Here is a 24,312-nt window from a genome sequence, read left to right as displayed (position 1 = left end):
TCTTAATTATCTTGATAGCAGCAAAAGTGAGTATAAGGAAGGGTTTTTTTCCCTTTGTATTTACTGAAAAGAAGTTCAGAGTACTTGTGAAATTTTGTTGCTGGGAGGGGAAAAAAAAAAAAGTTGAGTTTTGTCACATTCCCTTTTTTTGTTTGTTTTCTAGGCCCACTTGGAAACTTATTGTAATGGTGCTTGTAATTGCTTTAAGAGAGCAATTTCACTCCTGTTCTTTAGAGTACAAGCTGCATTCAAACTGATGGTCCTCTTAAAAATTAAATATCAAGCTGTTGGCTCTTTATGTGCTAGGAGCAGATGTTAAGGCAGGGAGAAGACAACTGCACTTTTGAAAGATTAGTATTGAATCTCTGCCTTAGGTGAAATACTGAGCAGCACAGTGAAATTCAGCAAGTGCCTCAGACTTCAACTCTTGGAGTATTCTGGATAATGGGAATACTCTGTTTGAAGTTTTAAAGTGCTTTGGGCTTTGTTGTCATCTTGCTGTGTATTGTCTCTTCTGGATCTCAAGATTTAAGTATTGATAGTGCATGGAGAAAATAATTCTGTTTTGTTACAAAATGCTCAGTATGTGCTTGTAGCAGGATGCACATCTCTTTCTGTACTCCTTTTTTCCAACAAGGTGTGTGTGTGTTTTGTAAACACAAAATCATATGGAAGTGTTCAAAAGGGAGGGAAGCTACACAAGTCAGATGGTCCATCTGTCTTTCCCAGATCACTTCTGTGAAACTGTTCTCACAGTTTCTGTAGTGGAGATTTCAGTGTCCCCAGTCACCTTAACACAGCCTCTCTAATGTGTTGCTGAAGTTTAACCCCATAACCATTCTGCAGTCTATCCTGATTTATCTGAGCTACTCAGAACAGGGAGAATAAATGAGTTCTTTTTTTGGCTTTCTTGAAGGTTTTGAAGATGTGTCAGCTTCTTAAATATATCAATTCTGGTCTTTCAGATGACTCTTGTAAGTCATATTTACTGGGTCTGTAAAACTTCTTGCTGTTCTTTTTCACATGCTGTTGCATTGATCTCTGTCCTTCATGCGTCTGAAAACAGACAGGGGTTGTTACCAGACATCTTGTTGAATTTTGAAAGCATGCTGGAAACTTCATGTTAGTTTCAGGCTGTGTTTCTGTTTTTACATCCCAGCATGATGTTTTCTCAGTTTGTGTTTCACAGTTGCTCCTAGATTGCTGCCACCCCCCATCCTCCCCTTATCTGTTGCCTAGCCAACTTCCAAAGCAGTGTTACATCCCAGTAGGGAAAAATCAGCTGTGTAAAATTTGATACTTGCTGATACTGACTTGCCTACTACTGTTTGCAGATAATTTGTCTAGTATTTTGTCTTGTTTTCACAGATGAGCTTTTTTCTTGATACATTTGTTGCTCAGTGTGTTTTGTGGATTTAATAACCATGCTCTATGCTAGAAAACCTTGTCTGCTTTTCCAGACTTGGAGAAATGACAAAGGGCAGGTTAGGTTCCAAAAGGTAACTTCAACCAAAGACTCCACCATTTGTTTACCAAACTCAGCCATTAGCCAAATCTCTGGCTTCTGTATTGCTTTCCAAACCATTTTCTTTTAAGTCTGTGCCTTTATTTATTTCTAGTTTAAAATAAGTCATCTACCAGATTGCCATATTTTTTAATAAATGTGCAAAAAACGCACTTTAACTTTCTCACAAGTGTCTGCTATATGCTTTTATTTTTTAAAAACACACTTTTCTTGGCCTGTCTTGCTTTATTGACTTTCTTGTGCTTCTTAATACTTCTATAGTGTTTGTTGCCTACTAAAGCAAAAATTTTGTCTTGAGATTCTCCTGTATTTTTAAGCATGGAAGATAAGCACTTGGTCGTGGAAGGAAGCTCTTGATTATGACTTGACTCCCATAAGATAAACTTCCTCCTGAGTTTAGCATCCTGAAATGGGTTGAGGGAAATGTTCTGGGAAGAGGCAAGTTTATAAAAATGCTACAGTGTCCTGATCCGGTTTGCACCTCTTTTTTCTCCTGATATACATTCAGCTTGAGTTGGAAACAACACAACATTCTTTTAAAGATAAAATTTTGAATGGTCAAGTACTTGATGTATTGTACTGTGCACACTATTTAATTTCCTCTAATGTTCCTCGGGAAACTCCCATTTAAATTATTTTGCTTCCTTGACACCTGCTTTCCAGTGTCAGTGGTTTTTCTCCAGAATCAGGTCAGGTCTTTTTTGGAGTCACCGCCTGTCTCTCTCAGGTAAGAAATGAACCAATCTAGTTCAACAATATATGTGCAATGCTTTGTTTTTTGGGGGAAAGAAAACCAGTTTCTTCTGTTGTTCTATGACTGTTTTTCTGGATGTTAAGTGAATTATCAACCTATAACAGTTTTTCACTGAAAATGAGGGCACAAACATTTCAAACTGTGAACATTCTATCAGTAATTTATCTTGCAGTCAGCCATATGGTGATTCTAAAATGCATAGTACTCCAGACTATAAAGTCCTTGCTCTTATTCTTCTGTATCTGCATTAGCCTAATTATGCACTGAAACCTTAACAAGGGCTCCAGTGAGTAAAGTAAGTGGAAAGGTGATGGATGCATCTGTGCCTTGTGTTCAAATCCACCTCTGTAGACCTGTGAGTACCCTAGTGGTGCCCAGTGGGTGTGTGCATATAAACAGGATTGGGTGCTCATGGAGTGTATTTGTATATGGGTTTCAGTCTTGTAAACAAATTGTTCCTGTAATAGTGTCACTAACTCTTAAATAATGTCTTAAAAACATGTGGTTTTCTTGGCAGGGAAAGGGGGACGTTGCTGTGACTTAAATTGTTCTAATAATAAATATGTCATGGGTTTTACAGAGGCTATGAATTTGATCTACTTGTTAAAGTTGTGTGTAATGAATTTCAGCTGGTTATCTAAGATAAATCTTGTTTGCTTGATCACTAACTTTTTTCTCCTGTGGAAAGTGATATATCAGTGTTGAATTTTACAGGAGTGAAGAATGTTTTCTTTCTCTCAGTGCAAGTTAAAAATTATTGTTTAGTGTCTTTTTATGTGGTCTCTTTTTTTCTCTAACTTTCATGCTAATTCGGTACTTAAAAGTGATAGGTAATACATTAGCCAGACTTGTAAATGGACTGTACTAAAATTCTTCAAGCAGAAAGCAGCTTGTTGCATAGAGCTAAAAGGCCAATTTACCTTCCTTTTAGGTTTCATCTGAAGACCGAAGTACGCTGTGGGCTTTGATTACTTTTTATGGAGGGAATTGCCAGCTGAGCCTCAATAATAAGTGTACTCATTTGATTGTGCCTGAGCCAAAGGGGGTAAGAGTTTATTACATGTACAATTCTTGTTTTAGCTCTCACTTGCCTTTGAATTTTCAAAGATTTTCCATTTTTCTGAAGTTAGGATTCTTAAGGCTGTTAAGCTAAATTCAGCATAGTTATGCGTTGCAGCTGTTTGGTTTGTATTAATTTTCTGCATGGCTTTGAGCCTGATTAATTCAAAAGAAGACCAGTTTCATATTGGTGTTGGTTGAATAAACATTTTTTGGTTTGTCTTAACCTAATTTTGACATGTCATAATCGTTACTGATAGTGATTTGTAGATCTGTAGATACAGAATTAGTGAAGAAAACAAAGGTCAAAAGAGAAAAATGGCATAAAATGCCCTTTAATGTTATGAAGGGGAGAGAAATAAAGGGAGCAGGAGGAGGAACAGGTTTTGTTTTGTTTTCTTAAAGAAAATAGAGTTCTCAAAATCTCTGAAGTCATTCTTCTTGGAGAGAGGTAGTAGGAGAAACAGTACACAGAATTTCAAGCCATACTGCAGGTCACTTCCATTTTAGAATCCTAAAACATTTCACATCGGAGGGGACCCATAAGGATCAAGTCCATCTCCCTCCTCCTTGTAGGACTACCAAAAACTAAACTAAATTAGGAGCATGTCCAGGTGCTTCTTGAACTCTTACAGACTTGGTGTCACGGCCACTTTTCTGGGAACCAACCACCCTCTCAATGCAAACCTTTTCATAATGTCCAATCTGAACTTAGCAATCTGATGCAGCTTCATTCCTCATGTCCTATAACTGGTCACCCCCTTGCACAGCCCCCTTTGAGGACACTGTAAGCTGTGATAAGGTCACCCCTCAGCCTTCTCTTCTCCAAGCTGAACAAGCCAAGTGCCATTAGTCACTCCCTGAAGTTCTTGCCCTCGAGACCTTTCACCATCCTGATTGCCTTCCTCTGGACACAAGTTAATAGTTTGATGTGCCCTTATGTTGATGTGCCCAAAGCTGCACTCTGAGGTAAGGCCACACCAGCACAGTGTAGAGTGGCACAGTCACCTCCCTCAGCCTGAGGACATGGTTGTCCCTTTGGGCTGACAGGGCACACTGTTGACTGTTGTCAATTTGCCATCAACCTCAACCCTTAGGTCCCTTCCCATGGGGCTGCTCTTCAGCCTCTCACCCCCCAGTTTGTATGTATGACCACCCCATCCTAAGTGCAGGATTAGGCATCTGTGCTTGTTACATTTCACATGGCTGGTGTTGGCTCAGCTCTTTAGTCTAAACCTCTGTGTGAAGCCTCTCTACCCTCAGTGGCATCCGTGGCTTCTTTTGGAATGAGAAAGATCAGGGAACAGGCTCAAGGCAGCATTAAGCACTACAGAATAGCCTCCTCTACTGTACTTTCGTGATGATACTTCACTGAAGCTTCATGAAGTGTTCAAGTACTTGAATTCTTGAAGACTGGAAATACTTAAAAGAAACGGAAACTCATTTAAAAATGGTTGCTTGAATGCCTATTGGTTAATGTGGTGTGTAGAGCAAGTTTAAAACTTAAACCAGTTTTCTCTGGTTTATTTTTTGTCCTTTATTAAGATTAACACATTCCCATCACCTTTTTTTTTTTTCAGTGGGAGGGACCACACAGTATTTGAATGTGACCCTTAAGATCAGGGTCTGAAGTTATGCATGCTTTAGAATAAAACATGGGCTTACAGTGGAGAGGTGTGGACATAGGAAATGCTTTTTCTTCTGCTCAATTTAGAACCATAGATAACTTTGTAGACTTTGTTGGGTTTTTTTGAAGGGAGGGAAATGGATTTTTGTTTTTTGGGGGGCTTTGTTTGTTTTTTTTTAAGTACATGATCTTTCTTCCATGGAAATTAGAAGAGTGTACCAAGCACCACCCTATTTGTGTCCTCCATCCTAGCAAAATGTAATGCTTGTACAAAGAGCTTTGCTGCCTAAAATGGTGTTCTTAAGAGCCAGTGGTATCCGTTTAAGAAGTGTTGCCTTAAATCATAAGCTTTTAAGAGCATAAGATATATTGAGTTTGCCATACGAGACTGAAAAAAATACATTAACATATCATATCTCTAGGATAAAATATTTGTTTACTTTATATAATCATTGAATAGGAACAATTTTATAGGATGGTTCGTTAAAATGCATCTAATTTTGCTGCTCTGACATGCTGCTACAAGGCAATCTGTAGCAGTTTGTAGTGACAACAGTGTTGACACTAGTGAAAACGTAAGCAATTGCTTTGACTAGACACAAGATGATAAAACAAGATTCTCAGTTATTCTCAGCACAAAAAAAAAAGAATGAAAACTCATATCTGCTAATAAACTTGGTTTCATCTGTAATCTCTATTGTATATGGATGACATTTTCATTGTAGAAAATAACTCTAGAGAATCATTAAATTAAATTAATTTCCTCTGAATGTGCTGGTTGTTAATTTATATTGTTTGACATTCAAAGAAAATCTCAGTTCAATCACTTATAAATATTAGATCCTGAAATTAATTTCAAATCTTCTGAAGAAAGTTGGGGTTTTTTGGTTTGGTTTTTTTTTCCTCCATGGTCTTGTTATTTGTGAAGGGGCTTCCACTGAAGAGGATGTTTTAATAAACAGACCACTGATCCTGTGTCCATTCCTCTTTCTTAGGAAAGAGTGAAGTTTTACTATTTGTATTTGTCTTCAAGTGATGATAAGGAAGGAGGCAGAGATAAAGTTCTCTAATTTGTCAGCATTCTGACCTCTAATTTAAATAAAATTAGCTAATATTTGGACAGAAGTGTAACTTCCAAGGGGAGAGCAACATTAAAAGTTAGCAGCTTCTGAGAAGGTGTATGGGAAATATCCAATCAGTTTCTGCTTTGTGTTCCTGCTGAAATGCATTTTTGTCAGTGATTGCCTCATTTTTATCCCTACAGAGAAATTCTGATTTGTCCTTAAATGCTTTTTTATGGGTTGTTTGTTAGGTTTTTTTTTTTTTAAAGTTTTTTTACTGGAGAAAATGTAAATGTAAACTGCATTTGGACTCACCTTAATGTCCACCTAAAAATCAGCTGCATCTTAGTATTGACTGTAATGTCAGCTGCTGGAGTTCTGAAGGCTTTTTCAGAACCATATTTCATGATTTTCATATCTCTTGGTGTTTGGGTTTGGAAGGAGTTTGGGTAGTGGTGTTTCTGCAAGTGAAAACTTAATCTTCTGCAGTTTTACCTTGTGAGTCCTTTATATTCTAAACATAGGGGCTTTTGTTTTAATCTCTTAGTACTTGTGGTTGCACACAGCAGTGTAGTTTGTCCATCTGGTTCTGGGAGAGATCACCTTCTGTTATTGGACAGCCTCTTGTGATCTGCCTTTCCCCGCTCTTAGCCTTGCCCTCAAAAAGATTATTTGTGGGGGTTTTTTGGTTTTGGGTTTTTTTTTTTTTTTGAGGTGGTTTTTTTTTTGTTTGTTTTGTTTTGGTGGTTGTTTTTTTGTTTTTTTGTTTTTTTTTTTTTGGTCTTAATATTTATATTTTTTTCCTCAGGAAAAGTATGAATGTGCTTACAAACGAGACAGCATTAAAATTGTGACACCAGAATGGGTACTGGATTCTGTAGCTGATAAGACTAGAAAAGAAGAGACTCCTTATCATCCTCGTTTAGTTATATACGAGGAGGAGGAAGAAGAGGAGGAGGAGGAAGAGGAAGAGGAAGCAGAAAATGAAGAGCAAGATTCTCAAAATGAAGCTAGCACTGATGAAAAATTATCAAGCCCAGCATCTTCTCGAGAAGGATCACCTTTGGGTGATCAAGTTTTTTCACCCAAATCTACCACTGCTGATAAGGCAAAAGGAGAACTGATGTTTGATGATTCTTCAGATTCCTCTCCAGAAAAGCAGGAAAGGAATTTGAACTGGACACCAGCTGAAGTCCCACAGGCATCTACAGCAAAGCGTAGGCTGCCTCAAGGGAAGGACTCGGGGTTAATTAATTTATGTGCCAATGTCCCACCAGTGCCAGGTAATATTTTGCCTCCAGATATGAGAGGCAATCTGATGGCTTCAGTACAAGGTGCCCAGAGTTCTGAGCGACAGGAAATGATGGCTTCGTGGAGTCCAGCTGTGCGGACATTAAGGAATATTACAAATAGTGCTGATATTCAGCAGATTAATAGACCATCAAATGTAGCACATGTAAGTGTTGGATTTTTAATTTGTAAGATATTGGACTTTTTCTTAGGAGCTAAAATACCCAAGAACTTCCGTCTCCTTTTATTGTGCTTAAAATGTGCAAAGGATTAAAAGTTCTCCATATTACTTAGAAGCTGTGGCTAAAGTAGTAATCTCCCCATAATAAGTAACTTTATTCCTAGCAGGTTCACAGAAGAAACATTTAGAAAGTTTGGAAGGGGAAAGTATTGTTTAACTGTGGTGTAGTTTAGAGTTTCCATATTGATCTCATGATAAGAGAAAACAAAATATTAATTATTTTAGAATTATTTGGCTAGTTCAGGAAACCTGATTTCATACTTTTCAAGCTTTTTATTCAATGCAAGGAATTATTGGTGCTATGAACACGTAAAACTGTGATATTGATTGTTCTCAGAGTAGGTACAGTTCTATACTGTGTTGTTCTGCTGAGCATCATTAAGTTGTTTATATAGTATAGTCAGGATTATGATGCAGAAGTCCTAACTTACAAGTTCTTGTGCCACTTGTATATTTGAAATAATTGCAGCTTTTGTACCAAGTTTATTTTTAGAAGAAAATAAAAAAACAAGTGAGTGTGCACTGAAGTATCTTACATTGAAATTCTCAGATGTTCATGGGAAGGGAACATGAGAAAAGTAGGTGCTGTTAAATGTTAGCTATACCTTTTACTTAAATAATTGGTGCATTTATTTGGATGTTCATCTGAAGGGAAAACTTTCAAAGTTGAATAATCATAGAATCAATACAGAAGCTTATCACTGGTACTTAGACAGAAAAAGTGGAGTCACTCAGATATGTTGGTTCCTTGTTGTCTATTTGATTTCTGAATATGAGTGGAAATCCAGGTTTCCCTCTAAAACTGAGTCTTAGGCTCCTCAGTGCCTTGCATTGTATAAGGGCTGAGGCTTTGGGCAAGGACTGAGCAGAACAACCTGAGTCCTGGTCAGTTGGCCAGTGCTGGTAACTTGCCTGCTGCTTTCACAGCTGGACAACACATTCAGCCCAGTCATTGTACCATCAAATACTGGTTTTAGTGGTGTCCCTGTGGAAGTATTTTTCTGTACATAGTATTTATGGAGCTGCAAGGCAGTGGGTGGGATTGTGCTTCAGTTAGACTTTTATCACCAGAAATCTGTTAGACCAGGGTCTTGACCATGGTGTCCAAGGACTTTTCCAAGACTTATCATATGGGTTGCCATGCTCACTCCAGCATATGGAGAAAAGCTTTGCATATTAGAAGTTTGCATCTGCTTTCTACCTTTTTCCTTATGACTTCCCTCTCTTGAGGTTAAATTGTGATTCGTACCTTGCTTGGGCACCAGTCTTGAGTGGCTTCCATGTCTTGGTGCACAGTCTTGAAAAGTTAGTGTTTAAGTCAGACCTCAGATTTCTGCTGAATGGCAAGATCTGTAGCAATAGGGCATTTTGCAGATGCTGTTACTTTCAAAAGTATCCTAGGCTACATTCTGAAAGTTTTATCCCTTTATTTTGAAGTGTGTCCTGAAGCTTCTGTAAGTTTGACTTTTGGGACTTTTTGTGGTGAGCAACATGAAACTCTTTCCTTATACTGAACCACAAAAACATTCTTTTGTGTATGTTGCTTTTAGTTATTGAATGTTTTTACTGTGGTGCTGTCTAGGCCTCAGTGACCTGTGATGCTCCTAAATGTGTGCTGTACTAACAGCATCAAAATTACTTAGATCAAAGTGGAGATGTTTTGAAGTGCATTGGAAAAAAAACACTTGAGGCATCTCTGATGAAGAGTTGATGGATGTCCCATTGAGAGGATACAGTTGGCTGTGTGTTTCTCTGATGTGCTTTGCTTCACCTCTCATGGAAGCAGGCACATCACTGAAGTTTACACTGTATGTGATTAAATAATGAGGGTGAAGAAAACAAGGTTTGCAGGATTCAACAAAGCTGATTTAATGTTTAAGAGACTTTATGAATGGCAAGTCTAGAGTTTCCTCCTGCTTCTTCTAATATTTAATAGGTAGCTTATGTTAAAAATTTAATACATACATAGAATTTTCCCATTATGAATTTGCCTAATTTTCCCTTTTCTAATGCTTTAAAAACTCAGTTGCTATCTTGCGTCTGCTTAGTGTAAAATGATTTTTCCCTTAACAGTATTTTATATATCTAAAAAGGAAGTGACACTCCAGATTAGTTCAGCACTGTGTATAAATCTAAAATCTACTTAAGTTGGTTAAATGGGTTGGTTAGGAGTTTTCGCCTGAGAAACTATTAGTGCTCAACAGAGGATTCTTTTATTTACTTTTTTTGGGATTCGTTTTAAAAAATAGAGCTAAATATTCCTGAACTGGTGGTTCAAAAGAAAGCAAAAGGTTATATTAAGTTATATTAAGTTCCCATGTTTCATATAGCACTGATTATTAAGCATTATTAGAACTTTTTAAGCTAAACAAAATAAGACTTAAACTAAACTCAACGGGCCAACAGGGTTGTAAGATGAGTATTACAGTTGTTTAAAGTTGATTGAGTTGATCAGTGTAATCATTAATATAGGGTTAAGAGTCATAATGTTATTGGAGTTACCATCTATAACATACAGGGATGGGTTTTAATTCTAACTTTTTCTAAAATGTGTGTTCCTGTGTATTAGGAGCCATGTGTAGCTCCATGCTTTTCTATGTGTAAGTCCTGTCTTTTCATTTTGCTCTTAATAGTTAAAGGTTTTTGTTTAGCTCACGATGTTTTTAAGATTAGGGTTCTTTTCTTTGAGAATTATGCTTTCCCAGTAGTTCTTTAAATATTTTAAAAACTGAATGAGAACAAAAAGGTCACAAAATTAATCTTTGTTTTCTAGATATTACAATCACTTTCAGCACCTACAAAAAGTTTAGAACAACAAGTAAATCATAGCCAACAGGGACATCCAAATGCGGTGCTCTTTAGTCAAGTGAAACTAACACCAGAGACACATTTATTACAGCAGTCACATCAAGCACAGCAACAACAGCACCATCCTCTTTTACACCTTCAACCTCAACAACTCATGCAGCTACAGCAGCAGCAGCAGCAACCCCAGATTTCCCAGCAGCCTTTCCAACAGCAACAGCCTCATCAGTTCTCACAACAACAGCAAGTTCATCAGCAGCACCAGTTCCCCCAGCAGCAGCTTCAGTTCCCCCAGCAGCAGCTACATCCTCAGCAGCAGCTCCACCGTCCTCAGCAGCAGCTCCAGTTCCAGCAGCAGCATGCTTTGCAGCAGCAGCTTCATCAGTTGCAGCAGCAGCAGCTCCAGCAGCAGCAATTGCAGCAGCTCCAGCAGCAGAATCTGCAGCAACAACAGCTGCAACATCAACAGCAGCAAATACAGCAGCAGCAGTTGCAGCAGCAGCACTTGCAGCGGTTGCACCAACAGCATCAGCAACAGCAAATGCAGAATCAGGCAGCACAACACTTAACTCAGACATCTCAAGTACTACAGCATCAAGTTGTAGCCCAGCAGCAGCACCACCAGCAGCAACAGCAGCAACTGCAGCAGCAGCCTCTTTTTGGGCACGATCCAGCAGCAGAGGGTTAGTAATTATTGCCTTCTGATCCTGGCAAAAAGTGGATAATGGCACATGGATTAGAGTACCAAAAAATGATGCTATACTTACAGTATGGGATTGTAAGACTGAGAAATGCCATGCATGGCAGGAGCTGTTTTACTGATTTTTAGGCAGTTTTCTATTATAACTAAAGATTATCCAGAAATCTGAAAAGTTCAAAAGCACTGAGAACTTTCTCATATCAAAATACATAGTTTATGCCACTAGCATATAAATTGTGCTGTAAGAGCAGCATTAGTCTATGCATACCATACATTTAAAAATACTTTTTTCCTTTGGAAAAGGAGAAAGGGGAAGCTTTCAAAGATGGTAACAACTGGAAAGACAGCTTAAATTTCAGAAATACTAGCTGATAAGGGGTCAGATTTTGATAGAAAGTTGCCATACCCTACTTTGAGTTCTGTCCATGCTAGTAGGACTGAAAGCTTTTGGATTTTGACTATTCATAGCTGATCTGTATAAAGACTAAATTGTTGTCTTGGGCTTTCCTTATGGTGCCCTTTCCTCCAGAAAAAAACCACCGAGAACAAAAACAAACCCTGGGCTGAGCTGTGCCTTTAGGTGTGTCTAAACTTCAACATTTTGGATGTTATTTTTTTGCCAGAAAGATTGACTTAAAAATAGAGGGAAGTTAACATAGGAAAGATTAGTGTAGAAAGTATGTTCTGAGATGAACTCTTCAGATTTGTAATATTTAATCTTTTCTTCTTTGATGTGCCAAACTATTCCAGTTCCAGAAGAGTATTTCCTGCTGGGCTGTGTCTTTGCAATTGCTGATTACCCAGAACAGATGTCTGACAAACAGCTGTTGGCTACCTGGAAGAGGGTAAGATTCTGCTGGACTTTTTAACAACTATGTGAAAACTTAAAAATGTCTTAGTGACTAAATCGTAAAAGAAATGATTGGAAGTATTCCAACACTTCACTTTTCTTTAGGCATCCATTTCAGTAATGTTTGTGTTACAACCTAAAAACCATTGCTCAACTGCAGGTGACCAGAAAAAGTAACAAAAATGCTTTAGATGTGCAGCCTGTTTGAATGAGGTCTTTAGTCAGACTGTTGGCTAAATAAGTTACAGTTGTAACTGTTTCCTGACTATTCAGGCTTTTAATCAGGCAACTGTAGTGTAGCAAATGTAATATTGCATTGCTCTCTGTCTTTAACTTGGTTGTATAAAAAAACTCTTTATCTGCTTATAATTTTGGCATTTAGGAGCCTGTGAGGTCTCCACCTCAGTGACTAAGGTGGATGAATAGAGTGTTGCTATTTTTTGCCAACTTCTATTTTTCAGAAAAATCTGATTGTATCCTTTCCTAAATGAGAGGACTTTGGTGTTCTTCAGAAACTTCTGATGGATTTTATAGTTGACTTTTCCCTACAATTTTGCATAATCAAGTAAGCTGTTGACATTTTTAACAGCACTTGTTTTTGTTTCTGAGATAGAATTTAACAGTTCATGAAAAATCGTTTAATAGTTATACTGCAAAAATAAACATGAGGTTATTTTTGTTGCATATCTTTATTTGTTGCGGGTTTTTTTAAATTGATTCAGAGAAGACTTTTTGTAGTTCAGTGAGAAGGTGCATACTTAATTTTTTTTTTTTTTTTTCAAAAATGTTTTTAAGCTAGATAACAGACCATTTTTGGGGGGTAATTCTGCAGTGGAATCATGCTAATGGTGGCAGTGTCATAAAGAGTAGACTTTTAATTCCAGACTGTATGTTTCTTAGGGAAATTTTATATTTTTTTATATACATTAGAAGTTTCAGGTTTGTTCTCTTACCAGATTATTCAAGCACATGGTGGGACAGTGGACCCAACCCTTACAGGCAGATGTACACATCTTCTTTGTGAAAGCCAAGTCAGTAACATGTATGCTCAGGTAAGCAAACTGGTACTGCCTCTTCATGCATGCTTTCATTTAATTACTGGAAGGGTAGGACTTTTTAGTATGTTCTTCATGTTTAGACTGTAAGCATAACACTAAAACTTTTAATTATGTGCTATTTTATGGTATGTAGTTTATGGTATAACAAGCTTTGATAACATATGTAGTAGATTTATTCCAGAGAACACTGAGAGATGCTATGAGAAGGAGGATGCTGAAAAAGTAGAGAAAAAGAATTAATACCAAAGCTTCGTGATGTAGAAAATTATAAATGAGATAAAGATGTATTTTGATTTTTAAAAGCTGTTTATATTTGTGTTCATAGGCTTTAAGAGAAAGGAAGAGATGTATTACAGCACATTGGCTGAACTCAATCTTGAAGAAAAAGAAAATGGTACCACCTCATCGAGCCCTTCATTTTCCAGTGGCATTTCCACCAGGAGGAAAGCCATGCTCTCAACATGTGAGAAGATACAGCTTTTATCCAAAGAATGCTTGCCTCATTATATGAGAAGTGTTAAAATATAGCTAGAAAATGCTAACTCAAAGCAAACTACATGCGGGGTTTTTTGTCTTGGAGGAAAAGCTTCTCTGAATCTTAAGTCCAGTGTTTGTGAGATGGATACTGCTGAATTCAGAGTGCTTTGGAAGTCTTAAAAGTTCTAAAGATTAACACCTGTGTTTGGTAATTATTCCTCTAAGAAACAGAGGTGCAAAGATTGCATGAGCTATGTACATTGCAAGATGACAAGAATCCAAGACACCTTGTTTATGACTAACCATGTGTCTGCTGGTAAATGCTTTCTTTACCAAAACCCAGTATTTTGAGGTGAATTTTTTGAGGTTTATGCTTTCTCTGGATCAATGCCTAGCAAATATCAGGAAAGGAGGCCATGTGCTGTTAATCAGGTCATAGTTCCAGTAACCTGTGCAATGAGGAGCACCGGGGAAGTTGAATTTTGTGAGGCTGAAAGATAAACTTCCAGTTGAATGAGATGCATCTTGAAATACACTGGGCAATATAAAAATGTCAGTGTAAATATTTGCATTGGATTTCTTAATGCTGGATACAGACATGCAGGGTGACAGCCTTACTATTACTCTGTTCTGAAAGACAGAAAGAAATACAGGTTTGGAAAAAATAGAATATGGCAACATGCATGTGAACACATGATATGTACTATAATGAATGTAGTGATTACCTTTTCCTAAACTAGAAGAGCAAAAATGAAAACTTGTAAAGACTAAGAATAAGAAAGGAAGAAGCTGAATTAGTTTGCCACGTAGGATCAGCTGGCACTGTTTATTTAGTTTCATGGCATGGTAGAGCAGAGCGTTTAGGAGGTACTTAAAAGCAGAGTAAGGCAAGCTGTATAAATATTTTTCTGACCCCTGCACCTAAACAGAAGAAAGAGGTGGGACAAGTGTGAGCAGAAAAGAAGCTGTGAGCTCTTTCATGGTAGAACTGTAGTCTTTGTAAATGAGAAAAATCTGACTATTGCAATGAAAATGATTCTTACTGAGTTAGAACTAGTGCTACTAGTCTGGAATTTTATGTAGAAACAAATTGCTTTTAAATTGTAATTTATGCATCCTACCAGTCAAGTTTTAAGTGCCTGTCTGTTGTAGTTATGATACCGTATGTTTCATTATAATGTAAAAAAAATAACAGGAAAGTGATTTGTAAGTACCACTTATGTTCCTTTATTTGTAACTGTCCCCTTCTACCTGTAGATAATCTCTGTGACAGGATTTGTTGATAGTGACAGAGATGACCTCAAGCTAATGGCCTACCTGGCAGGTGCCAAATACACAGGGTACCTGTGTCGCAGCAATACAGTTCTCATCTGTAAAGAGTAAGTGGTTGATCTGTGCAGCATTCACATTCCCAGTTGCCTGTTGCCAGTTAGTGATTTTCCTGATGAGAGGTGCTGGTTACTTATCATTGTAAGAATGTTAGTTTTGTTAATTTTTTTTTATCTGTTAATAATAACTTTGGTGAAGTTTCTTGAACTAAATTACTGCGCACTGATATGTGATAAACTTTGCCTTCTGAAGACAGACAAAAGTAATTTTTAATTTCCTTGGTTTACAGTATTTTATAAATGACGCTGCCTGTTACATTAAGTAAAAAAAAATCTTTAAGTAGAAAAAATCTTTGTTTAAAAAAATCTTTGTTTAAGTAAAAAAAATCTTCGTTTAAATACTTGTTTTAAAATTTGGGGGGAAGGACAATTAAGCTAAATTCAGCTCTAACTTGTTTCCTTTGGGGACAGAAATTCTCCCCTAATTGACTTATTCTAACATGTAAAGCAGAAGTATTTTTTCAGAGTATCTACTGTGTCACAGTTAAAATAGGCAATAGGCTAGCACAGAAATATTGGTATTTTATGTTTATTATTAGAAATTGCTAATTTACCTATTTTATTGAAATATAATTTCTTCATCTCTGAACAATAAGGCCCAGTGGCTTGAAGTATGAGAAAGCAAAGGAGTGGAGAATACCATGTGTAAATGCTCAGTGGCTCTGTGATATATTGCTGGGAAATTTCGAAGCTTTGCGGCAGATACAGCACAGTCGGTATACAGTGTTCAATCTTCAAGATCCACTTTCTCCTAGCCAACATCTAGTTCTAAACCTTTTGGGTAAGAGTTTCAGTGCCAAAATCATCCTGTGTTCTGTAGCAGTTACATATGTACTCATTTAATCAACAGAAGCATGTGTCTTCTGTTACGAAGAGCTTTGCAGTGGTCTCATTTTTGTTATGTTCTAAATTTCCTAGATGCTTGGAGAGTCCCATTAAAAGTATCACCAGAACTTCTTATGGTATGTTGAATTAGTGTATATATGCAGCTGTTTTTATAAGATTACCCTTTAGTGTTTCTGATATGTGAGCACGTGTATATAGGATGAGGAATATGCCAGAGGGACTTTCACAGACCTGTATTGTACCTCCTGGCTGTACTTCCTGCTAGTGTGCTCTCTTATTTTTTTCTGAGAAATAATATTTTGCAGAACTATTAATCTGCACTGTTATACACAAAATCAAATTACAAATGAAAGCTACATTTCTGAATATTTCTAAGTAAAAGCTATGTTTCTCTACTCCAGCACAAATGCTCTAATGGCTGATCTAGTACTGGGGAGGCGGCAGTGTCTGTCCAGTGAGTACCTGAGCAAGCACTGGAGCTTCTGTTCATGTAGTCAAGGAACCTGACTGTTTAAAATGCAGGTGCCTGTATTTTCTGTTGATATTTATGCACTTGGAAGAATATTGTCTTCATGCATTTAATAAATGGGAAGTTTTTTCAGTCTCTCATTTAATTAATTGGAATTTCCATTGATGATTATCAGCTTTATTTAAAGGAAAAAAAGGTCCCATGATATTTTATTTGGTGTCCACATAAATGATTACATAACTTCATGGAGAATCTTTGGTTAATGCTTAGCTTTGTTTTTGAGTCAGTTGTGTAAGCAGCAGGTACACCAGTATGCATTCATCAGTAGCACATCTTTTTCACTTTCATTTGATTTTCTTAATATAGTCTCAGAGTATCATTGTATAGTTTTCATCTTTTCAGAAATTGGTTTCCCTGATTAGTTCAAATATAAATATGTAGCTGATCTAATTTCAGGGTGTCAGGTTGCCTTTGAAACCAAAGCAAAATGAATCCAGTCTTCAGCCATCTTCCAAAAGAGCAAGGTAAGAATAGCAAGCAAGCAGTGCTTGTAGTCCTTAATTTACTTTTTTAGAGAAAAGGGTTCATTCTGTGCTCTGTAAATTGAAGTAACTAGAAATGGTTTTTACATACTGCCAGCTAGCCAACTGGCAGAAATAAAATAATAGCTAGAGACTGAAGCAGTAAGAGAAATCAGAGAGAAAAGAAACAGGAGAATATGTTCTGTTCTCAGCGCAGGAATTTTTTCTTTGGAAGACTGTTTGTGCCTAATTCTCATTCACCTGAGTACTTCCATTGGGAAAAATTGCAAGAGTGTGCTTGTCTAAGTTTAAAATAACAACTTTTGGCCCAAACTTCACATGCATCTGTATTTCATGTGTTTTGTAGGATTGAAGACCTACCACCACCTACTAAAAAACTCACACCAGAGCTGACGCCTATGGTGCTCTTCACAGGATTTGAACCTATGCAAGTTCAGCAGTACATTAAGGTGACTTTCATGCTCATGTCTGATGAACTACATTGAAACATCTGAGTTTTTTTTCTTGACATTGAATTTTTGCTCTTGATTGCTGGATAAAACCCCATACTTGTTGGGGCAGAGCTTAGAGTAGAGTTCTATGTGAGACGAGTTGTATTTGGTTACTGTAACTACTTCATACTTAGATGCTACTTCTTTTTTCTTTCCATATGATTATCTTAAATAGCAAGAAATCTCCCATGTTTGTTTTTAAATCAGCAAACTTGATAACTAAATTTAGGTGAGAATAGTGATGGTTGTACTGGGTAAGACCCAAGATTCTTCTAGTGTTGTTGCTATCTGTGATGCCAAGTGCTTCAAAGAAAGCTGGTGACAAAGTTTCATGGCATGTGTGGGATATTAAGTTCCCATGGAGTTTTTGTTCTGCTCCGTAACAAAGCTGTCCCAAAACTTAACTCTGAAGTAATTTATGGCATTCTTCTAACAGTATAAAAATCCAATAATTCTTTGGACCATAAAAATTATTAAATATTTGTTCCTACAGAAGTTTTTGTTATTTTTCACATGTTGTCTGAGGTTTGAGGCACATGGTTTCCTAGTTGCTGAACTCAGGAGTCCATGGAAGATCCTGCCACTGGTGCCTTCTGTAGATAATCAAAAGGAAATGAGGCCCAGTTTGAGTCCACCACACTTTGGTGTGCTCAAAAATATCTAATATCTTCTTCAGCATACCTAAACTTTTTCTAAAGTTGCAGGATTTTTGAGGTTCTTACCCTTGCAGTGTTTGCATTTGATGTTCAATATATTTTTGGAGCCTAAAATACTTTTTAGGATGTCTCTCACAATTCCAATGTCAGCTCCTCATTTTCTGTCATGTTGGTACTGGCTTAATTATACAGAGAATCTGTAAAAGCTGTGGCTTACAAATAGAAAAAATGAACTTCAGCCTCAAGGCTGGTGAAGTTTAATCTAAACTTGGCAGTGATGACCTTTTAGAGTCAAGACCTTTTAGAGTTTGGATACCTATCTGAGGTTGGATATTTTTCTTCTTGAGATGGAGGGGTAGTCTTTTTTTTCTGTATGCCCAAAAGGTTCTGTGGATATCAGGATAGTTGCTTAGTATCAGGAAAAGTACAAGTGGAACTAGTGCTTTTAAAGCACACGTGTTTTTCATGAGATGCTTTTCTTTTGTAGAACAGAGTAGCAAAATCGGGTTTTATACTTGATTTTTGCATATTATACCTTCCATAGAAAAAATGCAAAAGTATTGAATTTCATGCTTAAATTTAATAGTATATTTCACACTAAAGGATTTTGATTTGTATCTTACAGTTGTTTCCTTGCTTAAAAAAAAATAATACAACCCCAAACAAAAATACTGCAGAAATTAAATGTTGCTTTCAGTACTTACAGATGAAATTTATGCCTGGAACTAAATGGATTTTCAATGGCTGTAAATTCTGTCAACATTAATTAGCTTTAGGAATTACTTTTAACACAGAGTCTCTTTTATTTGCTGTTTTATTACCTACTTAGCTTTATTTTAATTTATGATGCTACAAATCTTCATTTCGCCCCCCCTAATTTTAAAAGGACTGTTCCATTTTCATTTGTGTTTTGTACAACTTTCAGAAACTTTATATCCTTGGAGGTGAAGTAGCAGAATCTGCTCAGAAATGCACCCATCTAATTGCCAGTAAAGTGACCCGAACTGTCAAGTTCCTGACAGCAATTTCTGTAGTAAAGCACATAGTAACTCCAGAGTGGTTAGAAGAGTGCTTCAAATGCCAGAAGTTTGTTGGTAAGTTAAACCAGTGCCAACTTCTAGAGTAAACATAAGGTTTGCTGATTTTAGTATGTGAGGATAGCATGAATATTTGTAGTTCTGTCTTCAGTGTCTCTTCCCAGTTTTCTAAAGAGTTTGATTTTGAAAGCAGAGATTTCAAGTCGACAGCAAATCTGACCAGCATAGTTCATAACTCATGTAATGGTCAAACAAGCAACTAGGTTGTATTTCAGTTGACATAGCAGGGTATGTTGGTATTGTCAATTAAAGCCCTCATAAGAAGAAATTACTATTTTTTATTAGTTCTCTGCCAACAGTGATGGAAAATACAGCAGTTGTTGAAAAATTGTCCCACTGGTTTTCTTCATTTTATGGAAGAAGAATAACACCATCTAATGAATGTTGTCAAAATTGTCCTTGGAAAGACCAGTTTGTTCTCCATATAATTTTTTTTATTATTGTTCTTTAAGCTTGAGGTGTTTTAAGTTAAATCTGATTTAGAAATATATTTAACTTAGCTTTTTGTGGAAAGATGAAGTTAAGACACAATCCATCCCTAACAAAAACCCCAAAAAAACCTGAGTAACAGGATAAGTGAAACAGACTGAAAGTTCATTCTGTTAAGGCTGTGTGAGGAGCTGAAGATGGGGTTTGGGCTCTCGTAGGTTGTTACAGTGATTTGAAATTTAACTTAAATATACTGCTCAGTTTTTTAGAGAATCAACAAATAAAATTTTACAAGTTCCAATAAGTTAGAAAAAGGAACTTCACAGGAAAATGGTTGTTGCTAGATACACAAATGTAAAACAGTTTTATTTTCCAAATAATCATGAGTCATCCTTGTAAGATGCCTAATAAAAGGCACTATTATAATAATGTTAAAATTACCAGGTATTAATGGGTAAAAGTAATGGGTACCTTTTAGAGTTACTCTGCCACCAGCATATTCTTAGTAGATTAGATCCTGGGTTGCATGGATGGTTTTGCCTTTCATGCATGACATCTCCAGTCTTTTTTTTTTTCAGATGAGCAGAACTTTGTGCTTAGGGATGCTGAAGCTGAGGTGCTATTCTGCTTTAGTTTAGAGGAGTCTCTAAAGAGAGCACAAGTAGCTCCACTCTTCAAGGTATGTAGTTTAAAAGGATGTTGAAATACTTGGAACTTTTCAACCTATGTTTTTTCACCATTGGGACCACAGCTTTTCTAGCCAAAGGAATAAAACAGGCTAGAATATAACCAGAAACATTTGTTAGAGATTTTATTTTTTACTTTATGCCTCCTTCCTTAAGCATTGCTGGGCTGGATCTAAGCCCCCTCTGAGTGACTGGATCCTGTAAACTCTGACATCTAACACCATCTTACAAAGCCAGCCCCATTGTGGTGTAAGAGAAGAGTGGCATGATAATGAAACTTGATGTGTTGCAGAAATCAGTTAACAAAATAATGTTTTATTCTTACTCTTTTTTCTTTTTAGGGCAAATATTTTTACATTACACCTGGAATTTGTCCCAGTCTTTCCACCATGAAAGCTATCGTGGAATGTGCAGGAGGAAAAGTGTTATCTAAACAGCCATCTTTTAGAAAACTCATGGAGCACAAGCAGAATAAAGTGTGTAGAGTGTTTCTTACTAAAATTTACTAGTAAAATATTGCTTCATTATTCTGAGCTTACAATTGGTTTCTTTCCTTTAGAGTTTGCCAGAAATAATCTTGATTTCGTGTGAAAATGACCTTCATTTATGTCGAGAATATTTCGCAAGAGGCATAGGTATGTATAAGCTATCAATGTAGTTTGAGCAGTGTAGCTGGTATTTTGAATTTTTTTTTTTTTAAATTACTGTTTTACAAGTACAGGTATCTTTTGAAGCTTTCAGATAATAGAGGAACACATGGTCTGTCTTGCAGACCGTGGAGAAACCTGAGCCAGCTGTTCGCTAGGTATTCCTAATAGAGATATTTTAGAGCCAGCTCACTTTAAGTCTCTGGAAGGGCAGGCTTGGGCTTGGGGCTTCAGTCCTGCATGAGGCAAAATTACTGTCTCAGTATTCATTCAGTTAGTTGGAGAGTTGGGGCTTTTCACTTCAGGTATTTTTACTTGAGTTTAGAACCCCAAGACGTGCTGTATTAATGGCTGTGCACAGGGGTGTCTGTGATTGCAGTGGGGTGTGTCTGATGGCCAGCAGCTAGTGGTGGGGTAATACTCCTTTACACCTTTGCCTGAAGAGCAGGAGGGCTCAAATAGCCCCTCCTGATGCTCATGCAGAATGAGGGGAAATGTCCTTGAAGGCTGTAAACAACATGCATGTCCTTGATATTCTCAGATGTCCACAATGCTGAATTTGTCCTGACTGGGGTGCTTACTCAAACACTGGATTATGAATCATATCCTTTTTGTGTAGAGGCTATTTGCTGCTTTGAGAAGTGTGGTGTACTACAGGTTTTTCTTAATTAGAAACTAATTATTATTAATTTTTAGGATGTGCAATATTTACTTGATAGGATAATTTAACACCTAGAAATTAGCTAAGCTTGCTTAGCTCAAACGAGTTTTTGCTCAGTGGGAGTGGGAGGGAAGGTTATCAGAAAGTAACTAGCAGAGTATTAAACGACAGGAAAAATACCTGTCACTAGGGAAAATACTTGTCACAAGTTGATTGCAGATGAGAAAAACAGCTTTTTGCTAAAGAAGATTATAAGCTCAGAGTGTGATAAATGCAGTTGAGGGACTAGTAAAGGTTTTGTCTTTATGCATGTTTTTTTTATACAAGTTCTATTTTGCAGTAACTTTTAAAAGTTCTTCCTTAACATACATACATATAAATTTACTTGATGGATACTAAAATGCCTTACTGCTTCGGAATCCTTGGAGCATCAAATCTAGCTGTTCAGCCATTGTACAAAGCAACTAAAACTTCCTGTGGATGCTGTTTTCCAGCTGTTTTCCTAGAGATGATGAGCAGTTTAAAGCAGGAAAGCAAAAATAAACTGCATCTTTTTTAGGATGTGTAATTTTATTATGCTGAAACATAATTTACTATGTTTTGTATTATACTACCATTTTAAAAGAGCCCACTTTAGCTATCATGATTAGCCAGTTTTTAAGCATTTTAACGTAAATGATGGTACTTCAGCCAAAAGTGTAATTTGGATGTAAAAATAAAAGGGCTTGCTATCTATTAAATTATGGATGTTGAAGATGAAAATGTTTTGTACTTTATTTTTATTTCTTATACTCTATTTTCTTTTATATTGATATTTTGCCCACATTTTAAATAAATGTACTTTTAAATGTTTTACTCTATATTTTAGTGGTGGTTCATTTTTTTTTAATACTGTGCAACAGTGGCACTCTGGTAAGAGTAAATTACTCAAATCTTTTTCCAAGCAATGTAAAATTATTTTAAACTTATTTTATCAGGTATGTTTTAATATATGAGATCCCAGTGCTTTTGAGGGAAATTGTTGTAAATGTATATACACGTTTTTACTGCAACAAAGAAGAAAAAGCTTGAAGGAAGGAGAAACTATCAAACACACATATTACACTGTTGTGATAACTTTTGTTTGTGTAGTGAGTTTTACTAAATAAATATTAAAAAAGAGTTTCCCAAATCTATACTCAGTTGAATTTTCTAATACACAGTTCTAATAATCTGACTATTTTGTAGTAGGTGAAAAAGTAATCCTAAAAGCATTTATTCTTTGATCAGCAAGCCATTAGACTCTTGTTGGGAATTTCAGGGGTTCACTTACCTGTACAGCATCAAGCCTTTTATAATACCTTGTGAACGATTCAAAATAGAAGATAAAAAAATACTTTAAACAATACTTTAAACTACCTTAGCATGCTATTTTTTCCCAAACATTGTGTTTTTATGCAGCACCATTTTACAGAGAAGCTTTTACAATGAGAGTATCACTAAGCTGAGGTGAACTGGTGGTTTTAGCTTATGCAAAATTTTCTACAGGGAAATTACTTATCTTAAATTTCTCTTCTGTGCTGTGGCTTAAAATATAAATCCACTGGATACTGGACCACTGTTTCTGTTGCCTTCCTATGCCTTAGTTTCATAAAGTGCCTAAACAAATGACAGATTCAAGCTGTAAGAGCAGTGGGTGTAACTTTGAAGATGTGATGTCCCATGAAGGTCACTTACCAGTTACTGCTGGCTCTGGGTTCCTGTTACCAGCAATAAGGGGCTCTGTGATGGAAAAAACAGAAAAAATTCTGTTGGTGTGACTTTTGATATGGTAACAAAATGCAGGAGATGAGAATAGTTTGAGATGATTTTTGGTGCGCTGGAGTTTAAAAAGGTATGGTACAGGGTAGGAGAAAATGGCATTGGGGGAAAATACCACTTACTTATAATGGCAGTTGTGTGATTTTTTAGTGTGATGTTCAGCTCTCCACAACAGAGTTTCCCCTTCATGATGAGATAGATGAAGTATTTAATGTAGAGACCTAAGGTTGGAAGTCAATGATGTGACTTTGTGCTTAAACTTAAACAGGAGGTACAGCAGTGGGAGCTGATTGTTGCCTGATGTGTTGCTGTGCAAATGACTTAAATTGTTCAGACATAGACTTGGCAAGTCTGGTCTCCCTTTACTGTAATTGGAGGGAGAGATTATCTCTGGACAGGGCCTTAGTTGAAGACCCCTGCAGAGAGTGTATCTCTCAACATCTTAGCAAACTAGTTTAGTTAAAAATGTCTTTTACAAGACAGAAAACAGGTGAGATTAATCCCAACTTAAAGAACTTCAGTAATGTATTGAATAAATACTATTTTTTAAATGAAAAAGCTCCAGTTACACTTCAGACTGTGTAATATTGAAATTAAATTTGTGTTAATCTCTGTATGGTTTGAGACTTTCTTCATTACAGTAGTTACCAGGTTGCAGAAAATTCTTGTGTGCCTTTCCTGTTAAAACAAATACCAGCATGTTGTAGCTTTTGGACTTCTGAAAATGTTGTGATACACAGAATTTCTGAACTTGAATAAATCCTTTCTTCCTGTTGTGTATGCAGTGTATCTTCTGTATGCCATGCAAAAGATGAGCTGCCATCTCAGATGGAAACACTGCTTTAAAAAAAATGTTACTAGCAGATGCTGTTCAAATGTGCACAAAATCAGACACAGGACATAATTCACATGATTCCAAAAGCTTAACAAGATCTAAAACAGCTTCCATAGAGTGGAACATAGGCAGAGAAGGAACCAGGTTTGCATGCTGGTGGGCTCTGCCTCATCAGCATCAAGCTGCCAGACTTGACAGAAGGTTCAGTAAGAGGTTTCATCTTTTTGAGGATTTAACTTCCACGTTTTCCATAGCTGAACAGTGTTGAGGATGTAGAACACCTTTGCCAAAGACTACTGGAGTTAAGAGACAGGTAAA

The 24,312-nt window shown here is 36.7% G+C and overlaps 1 protein-coding gene across 1 annotated transcript in view; it reads left to right on the top strand.

Moving 5' to 3' along the window:
* Positions 1–21,917, top strand: part of PAXIP1 (PAX interacting protein 1) — a 31,752-nt gene extending 9,835 nt beyond the window's left edge. The window contains exons 4-21 of the mRNA XM_071734727.1: positions 2,189–2,252; positions 3,211–3,324; positions 6,835–7,482; positions 10,331–11,045; positions 11,813–11,907; positions 12,869–12,964; positions 13,296–13,433; positions 14,705–14,826; positions 15,432–15,616; positions 15,754–15,797; positions 16,607–16,674; positions 17,039–17,141; positions 18,765–18,933; positions 19,944–20,044; positions 20,393–20,527; positions 20,611–20,686; positions 21,240–21,304; positions 21,737–21,917. Coding sequence (XP_071590828.1) covers positions 2,189–2,252; positions 3,211–3,324; positions 6,835–7,482; positions 10,331–11,045; positions 11,813–11,907; positions 12,869–12,964; positions 13,296–13,433; positions 14,705–14,826; positions 15,432–15,616; positions 15,754–15,797; positions 16,607–16,674; positions 17,039–17,141; positions 18,765–18,933; positions 19,944–20,044; positions 20,393–20,527; positions 20,611–20,686; positions 21,240–21,304; positions 21,737–21,748 — 2,950 coding nt within the window. The 3' untranslated portion in view covers positions 21,749–21,917. The remainder of the gene's footprint in view (positions 1–2,188; positions 2,253–3,210; positions 3,325–6,834; positions 7,483–10,330; positions 11,046–11,812; positions 11,908–12,868; positions 12,965–13,295; positions 13,434–14,704; positions 14,827–15,431; positions 15,617–15,753; positions 15,798–16,606; positions 16,675–17,038; positions 17,142–18,764; positions 18,934–19,943; positions 20,045–20,392; positions 20,528–20,610; positions 20,687–21,239; positions 21,305–21,736) is intronic.
* Positions 21,918–24,312: the final 2,395 nt, after the last annotated feature.

The sequence above is a fragment of the Heliangelus exortis genome, chromosome 2 (assembly GCF_036169615.1).
Source record: "Heliangelus exortis chromosome 2, bHelExo1.hap1, whole genome shotgun sequence".
Taxonomy (NCBI): Eukaryota; Metazoa; Chordata; class Aves; order Apodiformes; family Trochilidae; genus Heliangelus; species Heliangelus exortis.
The sequence above is the reverse complement of the archived record's forward strand: the minus strand, read 5'-3'. Positions and strand labels throughout refer to the sequence as shown.